Source organism: Zosterops lateralis (genome assembly GCF_965231275.1).
Source record: "Zosterops lateralis genome assembly, chromosome: 3".
Lineage (NCBI taxonomy): Eukaryota > Metazoa > Chordata > Aves > Passeriformes > Zosteropidae > Zosterops > Zosterops lateralis.
In genome coordinates, this window is record NC_139764.1 from 5011541 (window position 1) to 5031398 (window position 19858).

Genomic DNA, 19858 nt, shown 5'->3' on the forward strand with positions numbered 1-19858 from the left:
ACACTGGTGGAGAAGACTGAAATAGAACTCACTCTAAAGACCCCTGGATTTATGGCACATGCACACTCTGCTGGAGTGGTGCCTTTATTTCCCTTGGTAGCTGAGGGTTGGAAGTCTCCAACACAATGTCCCAGCCTGATCTGTTCCTCCATCACCTTGTCCCGTGTGGGTTCTTCATTCTGCTGCCTTGCTTGTCTGCAGCTTTATTTTCCATCCTCAGCTAAAAGTGCCTTTTAGCTTCTGTGCAGAATTGGCTGCATGCAAAACACAGCATTCATGAGATGCTGTCGGGATTTAAGCTGCATGCAGCTCTTGCTTTGGGGAATAATTTAAAGCCTCCTCTCAGTATTTTTTGTCAGTGACTGAGCTAATGACTGCTTCAGCCCCTGTCTGCTTCCAGGGGCAGCTCTGATCCCAGGGAAATTACATTTTCTGATTGAAATGTCATTTGGCCACTTTTTCTCAGCTCTGGTTTGGCCACGCTGACCCTGGAAGCTGATGACCACTGACCAGCTGGGCACAGCCAAGGGTTGAACTCCTGGTTTGCAAGAGAGAAATGAGCTTACTTTTTTTCTTTTTCTTTTTTTTTCTTTTTTTTTTTTTTTTTTCTTTTTTTTTTTTTCTCTATACCCAGCTCTATTTTGTCATGAAAAGTAGCTCCATGGTAACATAATGGCTCATAGCATCCCTGTCTCTTCCATGATATGCAGATCCTAATTAAACAGGAGCTGAGGAAGTTATATTAAGCCATATAAACCTGTCCTTTAATCGAGACTTCCCAACAGAGTGTCAAAAAAGGAAACTTTGAAAGATGCCTCAGCTCAGATGCTACGCATTTTAAACAGGCACATGGAACAAAAATACTCAGTTTTCTAAAATTAGAGAGTGACTGTGGTACTGAGCTGCATTTTGAGATGATTGGAATAATGTTTCTGAGCCATGAAAACCTATCTTCAGTCCTAAAACTTCCATCACTGATATGCAGGACTTGTTTCATCTTTTGGTTGCACTTTGGGAAAATTGGTTATAAGTAGAGTTTGCTGAGGTTCAGCAAACGTAGAGGATGTTGTGAAAACTGCTGTAGTGCAAGAAAAATGCCAGGTGTGTGTATAAAGTAACGTGAGGGGAAAAATATTTAAATTTTGAATAAAAGTATTGCCTGAAAGAGGAAAGTAATGTTATGATTGTTTCACTGTTATTCCATTGACTTATGCCTTTACTTTGTGTATGTTCCCTTTGATAAACTCCATCAGAGGAAATAATTGAAATAATTGCTTGATACATGCAGGTCTTACTGAAAAATTCACAGCTATTGGATCAGAAAATTATATCTAGTTTAGGGCTATTAGGTACTCCATTACTGCTGCTTCCACTCTGGAGCATTAGTAGGACTCATTTCTTTCTTTCTTTCTTTTCTTCTCTTCAGCCCTAAACAACAGGCAAAAATGGCAGAGTACTGCAGATTAATATTTGGAGATGCACTGCTTATGGATCCATTGGAAAAATACCCGGTAATGTGCCTTGGTGCTTATCACATCATAAATGTCTGTGTGAATTTTTATTTAAGTGTCTCAGTCCTGTTTCATTCTTCATATAAAACCTTTCAGTCTAAAGGAGGGAGTTAAGCAACATGAGCTGTTGGTGAGTTAAGCATCATTTCTGATGCAGAGATTGCCCTGATGGAGTGAATTGTGATCTTTTAAATGCAATTGATCGTCATAGCTGCCATTTTAAAATGTAGGCTCTCGTTTCTGAGCTAATACTTATTTTGGTTATTACTGCAGGCATTTCATAAAGCATTTTTCTTCTTAAGTGCCCTCAGTAGCCCTGTTTCATTTAATGTTGACACTGCCTCTTGTGCAAAATCCATTTCATTTTAACAGGGCTTACAGAGGTTACAGAACTCTCCTGTACCATGTGGTCCCTAAGAAACTCCCACAAAACTGAGCTGGTTTCTTCTGCTGTTCTAACAAACCTCTCCTCTTTCTTCCTGGAAGCTGGAAGCTGGGGTTCCTCTCCCAAGCCCTATGGATTTAATGTACAAAATCCTGGTGAAGAATAAAAAGAAGTCTCATAAGTCAGCAGATGGGAGTGCAAAGAAGAAGCTGTCGGAGCAAGCTTCCAACACTTGCAGTGATACATCCAGTATGTTTGAGCCTTCCTCCCCCGGAGCAGGTAGGACTTGGATCTGCTGATATTCTTCTCCCTCAGGCACAGATGCTTAATTATAGCTCCAATCCCACCCCTTTGCAGTGATCTAGCAAGGTAAAGGTGCCCCAGCGTGGGCTGCTCAGCAGGAGACAACACTCAGGGGTCGTGATCCTGGAGTCTGTTCTGTGAGGACTGGTGGCCGAGGAATTCTCATGGAATGACCCAGGGCTCACTGATGTGTGCTAACATTTCTCTGCACTGCTTATTAAGGACAAGGAGCTGCCAACTCCTCCACCCTTGGCTGCCTTTCCTGTGTGCCCAATCCCAAAATCAAATATAAATGTTCTCTTTTCCCTGTTGCTTCTGGGCTGGGCCTGCCATTCTTTGTTGCCCTTTCAGAGAGAACCCATTGCCCAGGAGAGCTGCAGAGTGTCTGCACTGCCTCAGGGTTTAGGATAAAGGAATGAGATCCCTGTTCCTCAGACAGGGAAGACTCAACCTGCTGTTGTCCTGCATTAGTTGGGAACATGTCATGGACCTCTGTTTAAAGTGCTATAAGATGTTCTTCTGTTCCAGAGATGGAAACAGCAAAAAACTAAAAAGTCTCCTTATCCTGATTTCCAGCCCTGTTCCCTGCACTGGAATTTCCTCTCCTATTGAGACTGGAATTTTGTGTTCTTATAAGCACAGACATTTATGCCCCAGCAGTAGAAAACTTACAGAGTAAATTGAAAGCTCTGCTGAAATAGAAGTTCATTGCCATTTGCTATTTACAAAGTTTTCCCCATTGTTTGTAGTTTTTTCTAAACTCTGATTAATTGAGCTGAAAATTTTCATGCTGGCAGTTTGCCCCAAGCTGAATTAACAAGAAAGAAATCCTGCTTCATTTGTGGCTAACATTGTTTATCCTATTAGCAGCAAAGAAAGGGTTTTCAACTGTTGTTTTTAAGAAATTATGAAAAGGGCATGCTTTGGAGTAAGCTTTGGATTTCAAAGGACCTGGTGTCAGGGATGACTTAATAATGTTTTCTTGACTTGCTTTAGACAAATCCCAAGCAGGAGGAAAAATAAGTGTGTGTTCCAACTGCCTTCTTTCCAGCATTTGAAATCAGCCCTGTGTTCCTAACTCTCCATTTTTGTTATCAGCACAGGGTGAGGACAGTGGCAAAGAACATGGCCTTGGCTTTCTGAGGGCCTGAGCTGCATACAGTGCAACAGCTTTGTCTTTCAGGACTTCCCTAGGAGCTGTTCCAGGAAAAGACCCTGGGCTGTGAATAAAGATGATGATGATCATGTGAGGCAGAAGGGTCAATCCCATAATAGTGTGTAATTTTACAAATTAACTGTGACTATTATGCCTGTATTACCTCTGTAACAGCCTCTGATTATGAAAATGAGCACTTACAAATTGGAAAATGCTGGAACTGAGACTGCAGAATTGGTGTGGTCACCTTGTTCATCCACGACTGCCAAAACACATTGTTTGTGATCCTTGTGTCAGCCTCTGCTTCTGCTTTAGGACTTGTGCCTCTCTGAGAATGCAGTTAGTCACTATTTCTCCTCTCTCTGTTATTCAATACTTGATCCTAGAGAGAGCATCCTCAGTGAGTTTCTGGGGGGTATCCAGGCTGCCTCTGAGCTCCTGACAAACAGCAAGGAATTTATCTAAACAATACCTGTGGGAAGTGCAATAATATTAAACCAATTTTCTCTAAGGACAGACAAATCTGACAGAATTTAAGAACACTTTAGGGATGACTGATGAGGAGCACCCAGAATGTCATTTTTCTAGAGCACTTTGAATTTTTAAGTATTCAGAGCTCCAGAGATTACAGCTACAGCTTACAGCTATGAGAATGCAGCATTTCTGTAAATCAGGTGCCAGTTGTTTTGTCTGTGGACAGTTAAAAATAAATCATTCACCATTTTATAAGAACACTGTGGTAGTGAAGTTTCCACATGACAGAGCCCAAGAGTCACCATGACACCCTTCTTCTCACATCTCCATATTGGCAACGTGTCATCCTGGAGCTCTGCAAGCCTTGTGCTCCTCTGCACCCAGTACCAATTTCTCTCTGGAGTAATGCAATTAATCAGAAGCCTGATTCTTGACATTTCTCAGCATTAAGTGTTTCAGTACTCTCTAACCTTAATATAATCTTTTCATGGAGCTACTTGGACATATTACTCAAACTGCTCGGTTGGGTTGTATAGCTCCTGTCAGTCTGGCTGCTGATCTCCAGGAGGAAGTTGTGCTGATTTAGCCTTCTGGAGATTCTAAATGAGTTTTTTCACAGCAGTGCAAAAAAAAAGGTGGAAATTCATACTGGAGTTGATATCAAGATTCAGTGTGTCTTACACTGCTTGAGGTCAGATTTAAACCCAAGTAAACCCACGTTTTTGATGTGTTATAAGACCATGTAAAAGTATAGTGCTGGTGAAATAGCAGCAAAAATTAAGAGCTTTGTAGGATGACTTGCAGGATGCCCATGAAACTGATGTGGAAGTGACTTCCACACATTTCAGTGGAAAAAAACCCAACTTTTTCTAAAAGTGGAGCAAAGCTGACAAAGCAGAAGAATAATTTCTGAAATAACCCTTGCGAGATAGATTGCAGTTTTGGTAAACAAGCATCTTAGACCTGGCTGGCCTTGCACAATGAACAGAAGTAAGCAGGCAAGATTTCCAGAGGAGTTCTATCACAGTGCAGAAGGAACAGTGGCAGTTCTGTAGGGACATGCATTTCACCAAAAGCAGGCCCATACTGAAAGGAGCTAAAACTTGCTACTGGAGCAGTATTGAAGTATTGTTAAATAAGCAAACTGTTAGTTTCTCAGTGATAGGAGGATGGTTTTGTCAGAGCAGTGGGTGCTGCAAAGGAGGAGATGTGGAAGGTAGAGAGAGAGGGCAGAATTGGCTCCATGGTTTCATGATGGCTAAATGGAAAACCAGATAAAAAGATTTAGGCTCAGTGTTTGTAACTGCTGCTAATGCCAGCTGAGACCGTGGCCCACGGTTACAAACCAGAACGGTTTACCAAATTGAATAAAGTTTGTTTTTCCCTTTTGAAAAATCAGCAAGTGCTGATGTACAGCGGAAAAAACCCAAAAGGTGATTCCCTCCTGGGATGCTGGTGGCTGCCTAGATGTTGCAGAGTTAACAAGCTGTGCCAGCAAGTACCACATTCATAATTCATCCTGGCCATTGTTTTGAAAGGGTCTGAGAAAGCAGATTACAAGATTCCTCTGAATTTCAAGCACTGTCTAACCCTTGGTTTTATTAGGCTCTCAGTATCTGTCAGGATGATGAGAATGGATAATATTTAGCACAGTGCTTCCTCGACCCAGGGGTTTGGCTTGTCATTCCCAGCTCTCCTGGTCATCCTGCAGTCAGTAGTACTGTGTTGAACCCCTCCACCCATCAGCTGAGGTTCAGCCTCCTTTGTCCACTTGTCATTTTTCTCAAGGAGCATTTTTATATGTCCTCCACACTACCCCAGTCACCAGGGACAGTTCCTTGAAAACATCCTTAAAACTGCCCTGTTATTTCACCTGAGTTTCCTGTGCCCTTCTGCCTGTGAGTGTTTGGCAGGATCTGTGTTTTAACTTGTGGTAGGGAGCAGCATCCTCTAATTTCTTGATGTTCTTCTGTCTGCCTCTCTCCATGGGCAGGTTTTTGTTTGGCTTCCTTGGAGAAGGACTCTGTTTTCACTGTATTTGTGTGCCACAGATCACTGAAGAGGTCCTGTGTTGACCTAGGTTTACAATCCCATCTAAATGCAGACAATAATGATGGCATTACAGCTAATTGTCCCTTAGAAACCCTCAGGGTGGCTTTGTGTCCCTGCCGTGAATCAGGGAGAGAGGGCTGTCTGTGAGCAAAGCTGGCTGCTGGAGGAAAGGCAGTGCAGATGTACCACACCTCCTGAAACACTCATTTTGATTCCACGCTGGCAGTCCTGTGTGTTACTTGTCCTGGTTTTGTTGGCTGATGCAGAACTTGAAAATGAGATTTGATCTTCTTGGGAGTATTTGTGTTAAATGTTTTTAAATAAACGAATCATGTGTTGTGTTCTTCCCTCTCTGAACACTTCCAGCTGGAACAGGCTATCATATACCTCTTATATCAGAAGCGCAAGCTGGCCAAAATCTGCCCACCTTCCCCTTGTGTTCTGTGCAAAGGGTTATTTTGCCAGTCTGGTTGAATCAGTTGAGACCTCCCCAGCCAAAGACTGTCAGTGCAAATCCTGTGGGAGTTTGGTTGGCTCTCTCTGTGTTATGCTGAGGCTCCCTGAGCCATCCCTTGAGCCTGTTGAGCAATCCTGTTATTTTCTTCAATGAAACGTTCAGGAAGAAATGTGTTGATGAATAAAAGCTTGACATTTCAACATCTGCATCTGGAAGGAAGTGCAGGCTGGGTAGTCATGGCTGGGTTGTGAAAGGCACACTGGTGTGCTCTCTATGCTCAGAAGGGGCCCACTGGGGCAGATTTGAGGCCTCCTGGAGCAAAGAGTTTCTTTATTGACTCACTAGGCTTGGGATTAGGCCCCAGTTGACAGGAGGAACTGAGACTGAATTACCATTCTCAGGAGGATTTGGCAATGCTGCGCAGTAGTTAGATTTTCATGCTGCCACTGCTGACGAAAGATTTGTGGAATAAAATCATCAGGGGGAGCTGTCACTCTTACAGGTGTGGATAGGTGAGTGCAGAATAAGTAAATCCTCCTTTCCGGAGTCTTGGGGTGCACAGGGTACACTTTGTGACAGCCAGGCCCACAGGAGGAGTTTCTAAAGAGAAAAATAAGCTTGATATTCCTCAATGGTTTAATTTCTGATGCAACCAATCCAAACACTTTGAAGGCGAGGCGAGGCTTTAGTTAATTAACATTAAAGAATTTATGTCTTGCCCGTGGAAATTTGATGAGTACACTGCAATTGGGAACGAGGCAATAAATGTGCTTTATTTGGTCCCATTTACTCCGGGTTTTCAGGGCGAGGATGAGCCTTAGGCACCTCCTGCCATTGCTTGGTTTGCACTGCCCTCAGCTGGCGCCGCTCAGCTCTGCTCCAGAGCCCTGACAGGCACCCCAAATTGCCCTGCCGAGGGAATTGGTGGGAGCTCCTGCAGTTTGGCCTCTGTGCCTGCCCCTCCCAGCTGTGCTGCCTCAGTGCAGGGGCTGTGGCATGTCCAGAACTGCTGCATTCTGCTGGGCAGCCCTCGGTAGCACAGCACAGCAAAAGCCATTGATTTTCATCAGGATTTCTTCACCCTATGCAGGCTAGTGCTTCCCAGAATGGGTGAGGCATTCCCTGGAGTCCTGCATGGACCCTGCAACAACAGGAATTTGAACTCACACCTCCAAACCCCGGGGCTGTGTCCCAAACTCGGTAATATGTCAGAGCAGTCTGTGAAACTCTCCCCACACACCGAGCAGCACACTGCACTCTTCTCTCCCTGCTGATTGCCAAAGAATAAGCATCCAGCAGCTGCAAAGGAAGAGTTCTTGTTTGATTGGGCAATAAGGACTCAAACCAATGCTGAAGATAGATGAGTCCCTCGAGAGCAGGGTGTTTGACTGAGGCTGTGACAAAAAGCACATGTAACAGTGCAGGCTGCTTCCAGCAGTGCTACTTGCACATCTTTCTTGAATTTGTCCCTGGTAATTGTGGCTGTTGCCTCAGCCCGTCATTAACTTCTGTTTGAAACCTTCCAGGAGAAGCAGACATGGAGAGCGACGACGATGACGACTATGATGATGACTGTAAGAAGTCGTCGATGGATGAAGTAAGGGCGGAGATGTGTTTTTGGGGATTGGGTCGGCTCCAGTAGCTGCGGGTTGGAGCGTGTTACCAGGAGTGGAGCCGCCATCCAGTGGACAAAGGGAGGCAGAGCACCAGCTTTTCCAAGTCGGTTGTTAGTTGGTTTGGAAGCACATCTCTACTTTGTTTATTTATACTTTTATTTTCTCAAGATTGAGGACAAATAGCACCACGGCAGATCTGTTTTAGGCAGCTGCCTGTGGTGCATTTAGCATTGTCGGAAGAAAAAAAACTGACATCAAAAACTTAGAGCTTTATTCTTCATCCAGCAGTACTGATAAATGTGCTCAGCACTGTGCATGAGTAGAGCTAAAGCAGTCCCTTCCCTGGGGGCCACGTAAAAAGAGTGAATAGAGCATGAGTTTAATGTAAACATTTGCATCTTCAGCCCATTTTGTTCTTTTCTATGTGACATTCTCTACCTGAAGCATTGCCTTCTCTAGCCAGGGGCAGTGAAAGACACCACAGTTGATAGAAAACTGAGCTGTGGTGTTTGTGGCCTCTGATGGACAGACCAAACTGCAGCATTTTCCCTTCTCTTCCCCAGGGTACTGCTGGAAGTGAGGCTATGGCCACAGAAGAGATGTCTAACCTGGTAAACTACATTCAGCCTGTGAAGTTTGAGTCATTTGAAGTATCAAAAAGTAAGTAAGAAACATCTTTAAATTACCTGGCAAGTGTTTGGCAGAGTTCTGCAGAAATGCTGCTTGGCTTCCTCTCAATTAGATTTAGGAACACAGACAGAAAATATTCCCTTGGTATCCAGCCAAATAAATCCATTTGTGTTTTGAAACCTCTTTTAGTCTAAATATCCAACTTCATCAACAGTAAACATGCTGACATTTCAAAAAGAGTTTTGAAAATTATGTGCTTACATTGTCTTTGTTGTCCATGACTGAAGAGTAACTTAAGCAGTTTGAGAAAAGGTGGTAATAAATATTCCAACTTTTATTTTGCCTCTGGTACTTCTATAGAAGATTCAGGGCAAGCAGAGTCTGCCCTTCCCCACATGCAAATTCACTTTCTTGCCTCTGTGTGCTGTAAAGAAAGGGCCATAATTTCACCCCCTGCTGGCTTTTACAGAAGATGCCTTGCTAGGAATGCACTCAGTGGCATGCTCAGTAAACACTGCAGCATCTCTGCCTTCCTTGCACACCCCCTCCACTGTTTGCCTGCCCATTTTCACTTTGTTTTGACAGGTTTTAATGTGCTTTTGGAGCTTTTTAGTTAAAGGAGTGTACACAGCATTTTAATTTATTCCGGATTTGTGGTGTCCTTGGCAGAGGACAGGTAATTGTTGCCTAAGTCCATGTCTCTATACAAGATTTGGCATTTACTCGTGATGAATAATAAACATGTAAGAAGTTCCCAACTGTTCATTTGTATGTGGGTATTTATACAGAGACCACACATGAGCAGTCACAGAATCATGCAGGGAGCTGTGCTTGTTCCCTGTAGTAGTGTCCCTTTGGGCGTTTATAATCTCCTCCAGCTCTATTGAGAGTTACAAGAACACAGTAGGAAGGAGATGTGCCTTCTGGCATATCCTAGCACTACAAGTTGATGCAGCTGTTATAAAATCGTCTCTTGTAGGGTTTGGGTTTTGTTTTTTTTTCTGTTCACATGCCTTTGCCTGTCTGAGTTTTTGTTTTTGTAAAGATCTGCTGCTGACCAGATTTTTCTACTAAGTCCTGATGTGACCTTCGATCAATAATATAGTTTCAGTGAACTCACACTGTTAAGGAATTAAATTTTTGGTGTTTGTGTCAAAAAAATCATTATGTGATAAATATGGCCCTAGGTGGTAAATGTTGCTGACTGGCTAAAGAACAACTTGGATGTTCTGGTCTTAATCTTGGCCTGGAGTCATTGCTGGATCTTCATTAAATGAACTGAATGAAGAAGGGATTAAATGAGGATTGCTTTTCAATTTTCTATCTATCCAGCTGTTTCCCAAAAATTTTACTTTTACTCACTTGACCTCACTTTCTTAAGTATAGAGACCCATACTTGTCTTCAATACAGTTTTATAGTTTCAATGTTAGAGCACTTTTCATTTTTTTTTTTTTTTTTTATTATTATTCAGAGTTTGTTTGGATTTGTGATCCAGACCTCTGTGGTGATACCAGTACCTCACTGCTTCTGTCATTCACATTTTAAAAGTGCATTTTCTGGTCTTGAATCTGAGCTGGTAACAGAAATATTGAATAGCAGTGGATCTGTACCAGTCCCCTGATTGCCCTCACTAGAAAAGTTCCCTCTTCTCTGGCAGCAAGTAGCTGTAACTTTGTATTTCCCCTTTTTTCAGACAGTTTTCAATGAGTTATTTGTTCACCCTGCAGTAATTTGCTCCTGATAAGATTGCACAGTGTAGTGTATCATGAGAGAGAAATGTCTCTCCTGCACAGTATTTTCTTCAAACAGGCAGCTCCCTTAATCCTCTCCAGATACTACAAGGAAATAATTGTTCTTATTTTAATTACGAGTCTGATTAAGCTCTGGACAGTTGGTAACCAAATCCTTTAACAGCTACCAGCTCTGGTTTCCTACAGATGCTCTACTTAAAGACAAGGCTGAGAAAGAAGAGTTTATTACTACAAGAAATCCTAGCACCTACATTCTAAATAGGATAAAACCAGTATACTTGTGTTGCTAGTGCTATGCCATCAGTAGGGGGGTAGCTGGAGTAAGGATTGTCTTTATGAGAAGCTGAGATGGAGGTGAGCCAGCTGGAGAAAGAAAGGATATTGTGTGTTAGAAAGGAAGAGGGAGTGGTAGGAGAGCAGCCTTTAGGGAATAACAGGAATTTTTCACCATTAGGAGACAACAACTATTGATAGTAGCAGTAGCATGATGGTTGCTGATTAGAAAATAGGGACCACTATAGAGGGTGGGTCTCAGCTCTCCTAGAGGCAGAGAATTACTTTTGGAAACCCATGTTCATCCTCTGACTCTTCAGCATAGGCTGAGGATGGTTTGTAGTTCCCAGGCTGACAACAGATTTTCCTCCCGCAGTGGCCCAAACAATCCAGTTCCTCATTTCTTTGGATCCACTGCTTCCTTTTTGGCTCCCTGTGAGGACAGTGCCCACCTGTTTCTGTCCTGCTGCTCCTCTGTGCTTTTGTTCAGTTCTATCCCTCCCCTGCAGCTTTGGGGAGCTGGTCAGCCCTGCCTCCTGGCTGTGCCTGGATTGCTGCAGCACAATTCCAATAATTTCTAAACCTGCATGGGGCCAGGCCTTTTCTCTGCCTTACTGTTTGCTTCCAGTAAAGTGGTGAGGCTGGAAGGATCTTGCTCCAGTGCAGGCACTGATCCCCTCACTTTTAAAGAGATCAGTGCTGAGTGAGTTAATGGATTTGACCTCTGGGGCTGTGGCCCTTCTAGGCAACCACACAGCTGATTGGGATGAAGTGGGAAGCTGTTAGTTTACAGAAATCCTTACCTCTGAACAGAAGTAAATGTACTAAAGCTAGCAGTGTCTTGACTTAGGCTCTCTGCTGCATCCTGCTGCCTGGCTGCATTAAAAGGCTGTGCCCACATCAGGCAAAGGTGAGTGACAAGTGATGCACAATTTAATGTTTACTTCTACCAGCTCAGATGTGGAGGAGAAGCTGTTCACCACTGGCAGATCAGAAAGTTTGATCAAATTAAAGAGATCAGAAAAGCTTGATATCAGCTGGGGATTGGGTCTGAATCCCTGCTGGGACACAGGAGTGCACCCTCAGGGATGGTTGGATAGTGGTATTTCCTGGCTTTGACAGCTGTGACCTTGCCCCTGATGTACTGAGAGCCACTGCAGGCACAGCACTGCTCACTTTAGTCTGGTATGGACATGAGTTACTACAGCTCCAGGTGGCTCCCAGCCCTGACATCAGCCTGCAAAGACAAGCCAGAGATCCAGCAGTGCCCACAGCGAGCTGCTGCAGCAGCTCTGTGTCACAGATGTGACCTCTGGGCTCACCCTCTCAGGTACATCCACATAGTGTTTTGCCCCCACTGTTGCCTGCAGCTGGTCCAGCATCAACCCCACATCAGCACCAGTGCCCTTCATTTTGGCAGTGCTGCTGTGAGTGCAGATGGAGCTCTGAGTGTGTGCAGAGCAAGGTCACTGCTGTCAGCAAACCTGTGTGCAAATCCCTTGGGATCTGGGTGAAAAGAGCTGGTGAACTGCAGGTGGGATAAGCGGACTGGGACTAAACCACAGGAGTTTGTGCTCTAACCTGTCCCCGGTTTTATCTCCCCTCTAAACCTGCAGAACGCAACAAAAGCTTCGAAATGTCTTCCTTTGTGGAAACCAAAGGACTTGAGCAACTTACAAAGTCTCCTGTGGAATTTGTGGAGTATCCTTGACTTTCAGAAAGCACCTTCCTAAGTCTTTCTATATCTGAGATCTGCTACAGAGCTTTATTGGAATTCAGAGACAGGAGCTGGGGAAATAGGGAACCCAAATGAAATTTGTAGATATGACTGTCTTTCTAAATGAATTAATTGGCCTGGGTTCTGATGAGCTAATTTAAAAACTGGCATGAGTCCTTGTGCTGTGGGCTAGGACTAGAGGGAATAGGCATAAATGACATATTGAAGACCTAATTCTTTGTATTCGGATTATTAAATTTATCATCCTATATGGAGTGGTCAGAGTTATGGTGAGCAAATTGTCAAAATGTGGCTGATTTTTTTGCTAGCTTTCCCATCATACCTCTACTGATTTATTGCCACACAAAATTTCTCTTTTTTATATATATATATTTTTATGACTTCTAAAGAAAAGCTAAGGAAAATTCTGGTTAGACCTTTGGATGTTTCTCCATGTCTCTCCTCATGGTTGCAGTTAAGAATGAATGAGGCAAAACAGATAAACAGATAAAACGGCACCTCAACGGAGATTAATGGAAAGCTCCTTCCAAAGATTGCCTGCAGCACATTCTCATCTCAGAGATTTGTAGACTTAACCATAAGATGTGTCCACTTGTCATTTCTGTCCGTGTAGAGGCCAATTCTAATTCCAATCAGAAAGCCAATTTTTAACTGAACACTGCTCCAGAGGAAGATTCACTGTTTACAGCTGACTGGCCTCTGTAAATGTCATCCTAGGAAAATCCCAAAGTAGGAACCATAAAGATAAATGGAATTTTATGAATGTGATCTTCCTAATGCATCTGCCTGTGCTCTTTCCTTGTTTATTCTGAGTACTCTATGCAGGAACAAGCAGCACCCTTAATTGCCCCATATTTTCCACATCTCCTGCAAAACTGTGGACATCTGGAAGTGTGATGGTTGCAGAAATCCATTGAGGAGCCCGTTGCCATCCTGTCAAGAATTACCTGCATTTAACTCTGCAGCTGCACTTCTCACTTGCCAGGAGATTTTTGTCACACATTCTGTACCTTAACTACTCACTGTTCAGATACAACAAAATGCAGCTGAGCCGCATTTACCCAAAGGGAACACGAGTAGACTCTTCCAACTACATGCCACAAGTCTTTTGGAATGCTGGCTGCCAGATGGTCGCCCTCAACTTCCAAACCGTAGGTAAGTCATGTTTTTCTTACAGTGTTTTTTAAAAATTGTATTGCTTTTTGAAATTATTATCTGTACAGAAGATAACTCTTAGCAATATTTTTAACATCCAGATTTGTCTATGCAAATAAACATGGGAATGTACGAGTACAATGGCAAAAGTGGATACAGGTTAAAGCCAGAGTTCATGAGAAGGCCAGACAAGCACTTTGATCCGTTTACTGAAGGAATAGTGGATGGAATAGTGGCCAACACTCTGTCTGTCAAGGTATGTGTGTAGCTGGTGGAAGTGCCCTCATGGCAATGCCAGAGCATGGATATCTTTATATTTCTGTGCTGCAGTGGCCTAGAAAATGACTATGCTAAACCAAGAAAATAAAATCAATTTAATTTTGTGGAGCAACATTTAATTTTTAAATTCTGCTTCGCATTTCGCATTGTAGGATAAATCAATATATTTTTATTGTATATATTCTTTGCCACAGAAATAAATACAGACTCTCAGAACTGGGAAGTGAATGCATTTAGGAGCAGTTTGACTGTGTTTTTAGAAACAAAGGGCTGGATTTAAAACACGCTGTTGTGAAGTGGGAGGTTGGACTGGAATAGCTAGAACACTACATGCTTAGTATAAATAAATTTTTCTGGTCTTCTGAAAATTCTCCAGCAGAACTGTGGAACCATAAATGTCAGCTGCAATTCATTGCTAACTTCTTTTTCCTTGTTCCTTTTTAAGGACCTCTAACGAAGTTCAGGGACTGCCAGGAATCTGCAGGTTGAAAACTACCTGCAGAAGTGTTTGAGGGGATAGATTGCATTGACTGGGACAGGGAGACAAATTCACTTGGTGCATCTCCAGCTATAAAACCATAAACTTCCTGGAGTCCTGCTACTCCTTTAATGGACTCGTCCATTAGAACATCCTCTGTATTAATGAGTCCAAGTGCAAAATATCTTCCTATTTTCACTGGGGGAAAACAAGTATTTCCTCTCAGGCTGCAGGCAGAAGTGCAGCAGAGCCGTGCTGGGAGGGATGTGGATGAAGGAATAATCTGGTGATATGCACACTAATAGGAGAGGATGTGTGGGGTGACCTTTCATGGTGACCTGCAATCATGGAAGCTTTCAGGCCCCTCTTGTGGGTTTAGAGGCACTTTCTTCTGCAATTAGAGCAAATGGAGGTGGAAGTCATTCAGCAGCCATTAGGAGATGCAGAGCTTTTTAACAGGAATGGGTATGCAGGAGTCAGGGGACAGCTGCCTCTACCTGCTCAGGGAGGGCTCTGCTGCTCACTGCCAGTGCTCACACAGGCAGAGCTGGCACTGGATTAAGATTTGCTTTAGGCAAGCCTCAATTTGTTGAGGTACGGTGACACTGCTTGCTGCACACTCCTGTGCCTCTTCAGCTTTCTGAAGTAATTGCAGACCTTTCTTCCACTTTTTCAAGCTGAGAGTTGTGCTGCCTGTTAAAAATAAGAACTGGGAGAGATCAGCTACTTTCTAATTTCATATTAAAAGTCATCTGTGAAGACCCTTTATTGGAATACAAATTTGAAGATTGTTTTCTCCCTCACAGCTAAAAACATATACATAATTTCTCTGCCAGTTAAACCTCTGTTTTCTTCAAGCATTTTTTGAACCTGTTGTTGAGATTAGATAGAACTTAAGAGTTCTCAGGAAATAGGCATGCAGATTGAGAAAAAGATCCAGATGAGTGTTCCTGCTGAGGGAAGGGCAGCAGCATGATCTGAACCACATTATTGCTCATAGGGGAATTCAGGACCACAGGGTCACAGGAAACCAGGCTTCACAATTGTTTTTTTTCTCTGTGTCTGCAGTTAAATGTTGGGGTTTTTTTTCTGTTTATAGTGGGCTTAATGTTGTTTTGGTTATATTTTAAATGTCTACTCTGTGATCATTAATGAGAACTATGCATCTGCGTTACAGCCACTCATTTCCTAATCCACCACAGTGATCTCTAAGGATGCTCCTTTGTTCTTTGGCTTTAGATAATTTCAGGTCAGTTCCTTTCTGATAAAAAAGTTGGTACCTATGTGGAAGTGGACATGTTTGGCCTGCCTGTGGATACCAGGAGAAAAGCTCTGAAGACCAAGACCTCTCAAGGCAACGCAGTGAATCCAGTCTGGGAAGAGGAAGCCATAGTGTTTAAGAAGGTTGGTGTAACACTTGCTTCCCAAAAAGCACCTGTGCTTTCTTTTATCCCTGTCCAGTGGGGTCTTTCTATGGCTTACTGCAACTTTGCCCTTGTTAGAAAGCAGGAAAAGAGATTCTGAATAGTTATTTCGTAGTTCAGCTGCTTTTGCTGAGCTTTGGCTGCTCCAGTTGTGGCAGCTGCTGCTGAAAGAAGTCAGTCTGAAGTCCCCTTGGTTGTTTTGGTGGCACAGCTGGAAGCAACAGCAGGATTGGATGGGCAGCAGGCACAGATCCAGCAGCAGTTCAGTGCCATGGCAGTGTGCCCTGCCTGAGCAGCCCTCCCAGGAACCTGGAAACAGGACAATGGGAATGCAGCTCTGGTGGCCTGGCTGGCTGAGCTGGCACAGCCAAAGTCATTGCATTGGGCTAGAAAGTCACTGTCCAGGTGGTGAACACCAACCCCATCCAACTGAATGAGACACCTGAGCTGCTCATGCAGTATCACTCAGACTGAATTCTCTAAACTTCTAAGATGGCAGAAGACACTTGGCACTATGCAATGTGAATGTTTTGTTGCACTTTGCAATATACCTGCAGCCAGTATTTGAACAGAACCTCTGGGTTTTTGCTCACTGAGCACATTGGTTAAGTATACCCCAAGTCCAGGTGCTTGTTTCTTTCAGTTTCTTTCAGTTTTCTCTCAGCTAGTGCAGCTCACAAGGATGTTTAGACACTTGGTACTTGTAGCAGTGCTCTTTTCCCTGAATATTTGGCCTTCTGAATGGCTTTCCTTTGGCAGCCTGCCAGAGCTCAAGTTTGGAAACATCACTTGCATTTTTCTTCTGTAATGAACTTCTAATTAGTGTACTTCATTTCTCTGTTTAGTTAATGATCGTGCCTGACTGTCCCTGTGCTCAGAGAAGCACAGGATACTATTTTTAGTAGGTTGAAAATAAATCAGAGAAGCTCTTTACATTGTGTTGGGTGTTTTTTTTTTTTCTCTTTCAATGACTAGATAAATTTCAGCATGTGTTCTGTGCAGGCCATGGAAGGAGCTGCTTCATTCAGAACTGAAAGTTACTAATGCAGCAATATTGCCTTCCAGGTGGTTTTGCCTTCTCTGGCCTGTTTGAGGCTGGCAGTGTATGAAGAAGGAGGGAAATTCATTGGCCATCGGATATTGCCAGTCTCGGCAATTCGACCAGGTAAAACCTTCCTCCCCATCCAGACAGACAATGTGTGGTGAAAGGAGGCAGCAAGGCAGAATCTCAACTGCTCTAGATCAGCAGCCACTCAGCAGCCTCATAGCAACTGAGGATTTGAATAATCTATCTTGGGTTTGAAAAACAAAAACGCCATATTTCATCAGAAATTTAATTGTTTAACCATCCAGGAAAACCAGAATTAAAGCATTGGAGGCATAGTTGGCCCTTCCTTTTCTCCATTACATCAATTTCATGCTCACGGGTTTATGCTAAAAAGTACAATTGCACACTTTTAAGAGGAAAGAGAGTAGCAACAGCCAATTTTGATGTCACCTCTGTGAGAATGTTACGTGGCTGGGAATGAAAGCAAAACCTGCTCCTCTCAATGTAATTTCTGCACACATGAAAGACTGACCTATATGCCAGCTGTTAGATCTCTGTAATACCTTTAAATCAATCCAAAATTACTTTCATCCTCATTGCTGAAAATTAAAAGAAAAATATAATTATTGGCCTCTTCTAAATCATATTATTTCTACTATAATTAGTGGCCACTTAAATGAAAATGTACCTTGTGTGACAACTCCAGGCACATTTTTCAGGCCAGAGACTTGTTAGAGATCCTGTTTCAGAAAGATGCAGTGACATTGGCAGTTTGAGCAAGGGAAGTGTTCAAATTCAGTGCCAGATTTTCCAGCAAGGGGAGGAAACTGAATTAGGGCAAGCATATGGGCCATGAACATGCTCCCAGCTTTACTCCCTGGAAAAGGAATACCTGTATCTACCCTGTGCCTTATCCAGCACAGAACTCACATATCCCCATATCTGACAGCTAGCCAAATTATCCCTGAGGAGTAATCTCCACACCTTTTTCATGAGCAAACTTAGTTTATCGATCCAGCAGACACCTTTTTATGCCAAGCTGCATTTTCTGCTGGCTTAATGGATGCAGCTGTCCCCTGGGGGTTTTGCTGAGTGCCAGAGGAAGGTGAGTGGGTGACTGGAGAGGAGAAGGGGAGTGGGAAGGCTTTCCCTATTGTGGTAAGTGAAATCTTACCAGAGCTGTTCCCCACAGGCCCATTCTCTGTCCTTTTGGCTACAGCAATCATCAGTTTACAGGATTTGATGGAGAGCACCCTGTTGGTCTGAGTTTGTGTCCATGCTGAAAACTTGCTGGAGGAGGTTGAGAAATCTGAGAACCCTTTGTAATGTGTAATTTCTCTCTTTTCTGAGATGCTGTTGAAAGTTCTATCATGCTGTCACATAAATCCATAGACTTGTCACTACTCCCAAAGCAAGGATTTAGCCATTATTTAGAGAGAGAGTTGCTTACATCAGCCAGGTGAGGATTCACAGTCAGCATCCTGCTCCTGACCTGGATCCTGACACCTCTCACATGTGTGGCTCCCAAACTGGACATGGCACTCAGTGCCACAAGGTGATCAGTCAAAGATTTGACAGCCAGCTTTCAAAAGAGCCTGGAATTTCTCTTGTTACAGGTGTATTCCTAAGGATGGTCACACAATAGGATTTATACACACAAACACACTCTCTGACCATCATGCCAGATTCTATGCCAGATTCAATGCTCTGTATGGATGGACTGTTCTATCTCAGTTTACTTTGTCTGTTCAGATTGCTGAGTACTACCAGGGTCACTTTTAAAAATTAAATAAGATGTACTAAACAAAAAAATCCAAACATGGGTACTGAAACAGAATGCATGAAAAATTTAAATAAATTACCATTTTTAGCATCAGTCACATATGTAAAAATAAACAGAAAATATTCTTTTAAACTGCAGTGCCACATGCCTTTCCAGCATCTATACACTTATCCCTGAGACCCTTCAGCTAAACTTTTCCCTCCCAGAAGTCCCTGGAGCTACTTGCTCACTTGGAGCCACACTAGAAATAACAAATGATAACAGAGATGCATTGGAAATGCCTGTGGAAGGGTTTATGCTGTGAATTGGTTGTTCCTTGTTTTGCAGGCTATCACTACATCTGCTTGAGGAATGAGAGGAACCAGCCTTTGACACTGCCAGCTCTCTTTGTGTACATCGAGGTCAAAGACTACGTACCTGACACATATGCAGGTGACTCTGTATTGCCCAGGTGCTTTTCCTACTGGGGAATATAAAGGGTAATTGAAACACAAAAAGCATGGCCAGGCTGGGATAACAGTCCTGTGAGCAAAGGTCTGCATCTGGTGGATCCTTGTGTCTCCTGACTCCTAGGAGATGGCCTGATTTTCAGCACCTTGCCTGAGGCTTAGGATTTGGGCCAACTCTTATTTTCAGCAGATTCCAAAGGAGGAAATACCCCAGGCACTTGCCACTGGAACACAAATGAAACTTTGCATGCAGGACACATGAGGATGTAATTGTTCCCTAGGTAAAGTGCCATGCTCTAGGGAGAGAATTGTGTTTTGGCATTGCCTCTAAACAGGGCTGGGTTTAAATGCCATGCAGTGGAAGACCATCTTCAGGAAAACACACTATTCTGTCTGTTTCTAAAAACCTGAGTGCTGGAGCCATAACAGCAGGGCTTTGAAACTGAAGTATTTGCCTTGTTCCTAGATGTGATTGAGGCCTTATCCAATCCAATCAGATATGTAAATTTGATGGAGCAGAGAGCTAAGCAGCTGGCTGCACTGACTCTGGAAGATGAGGAAGAGGTCAAGAAAGAGGTAAGGGAGGCCTCTGAGGTTTCTGGAAATCATGCTACAGTATTTAAAAGCACCTGCTTTGCTTAGAAAGACAAATACTGAAAATACCTGGGAGTTGTATGTGTTGATTACATAAATACCTCACCCTAAAGGAGGCTGGGGCACAAGGCACCCCAGCAGCATTGCACTGTCAGGGTGGTTTCACTAAAAGCAGCCTGGTGTGCACTGAGCAGGGTGTTGTTCAGAGGTGAAGGAAATGAAAAACTGTGTTATTGTGTACTGTGCAACTTTGCTCTGGAGCAACTGAAATCTTTGTGAGTCAATGCCCGTTGTTTTCCAG

General features: G+C 43.3%; 1 protein-coding gene across 2 annotated transcripts in view; it reads left to right on the plus strand.

Moving 5' to 3' along the window:
* Window positions 1–19858, plus strand: part of PLCB1 (phospholipase C beta 1) — a 341408-nt gene that overhangs the window by 250604 nt on the left and 70946 nt on the right. For both annotated transcript variants that reach the window (XM_083856221.1, XM_083856220.1), the window contains exons 13-23: window positions 1427–1511; window positions 1998–2175; window positions 7865–7935; window positions 8518–8614; window positions 12226–12310; window positions 13378–13502; window positions 13604–13758; window positions 15499–15663; window positions 16749–16848; window positions 18842–18946; window positions 19430–19539. In XM_083856221.1, the coding sequence (XP_083712347.1) occupies window positions 1427–1511; window positions 1998–2175; window positions 7865–7935; window positions 8518–8614; window positions 12226–12310; window positions 13378–13502; window positions 13604–13758; window positions 15499–15663; window positions 16749–16848; window positions 18842–18946; window positions 19430–19539 (1276 nt within the window). The remainder of the gene's footprint in view (window positions 1–1426; window positions 1512–1997; window positions 2176–7864; window positions 7936–8517; window positions 8615–12225; window positions 12311–13377; window positions 13503–13603; window positions 13759–15498; window positions 15664–16748; window positions 16849–18841; window positions 18947–19429; window positions 19540–19858) is intronic.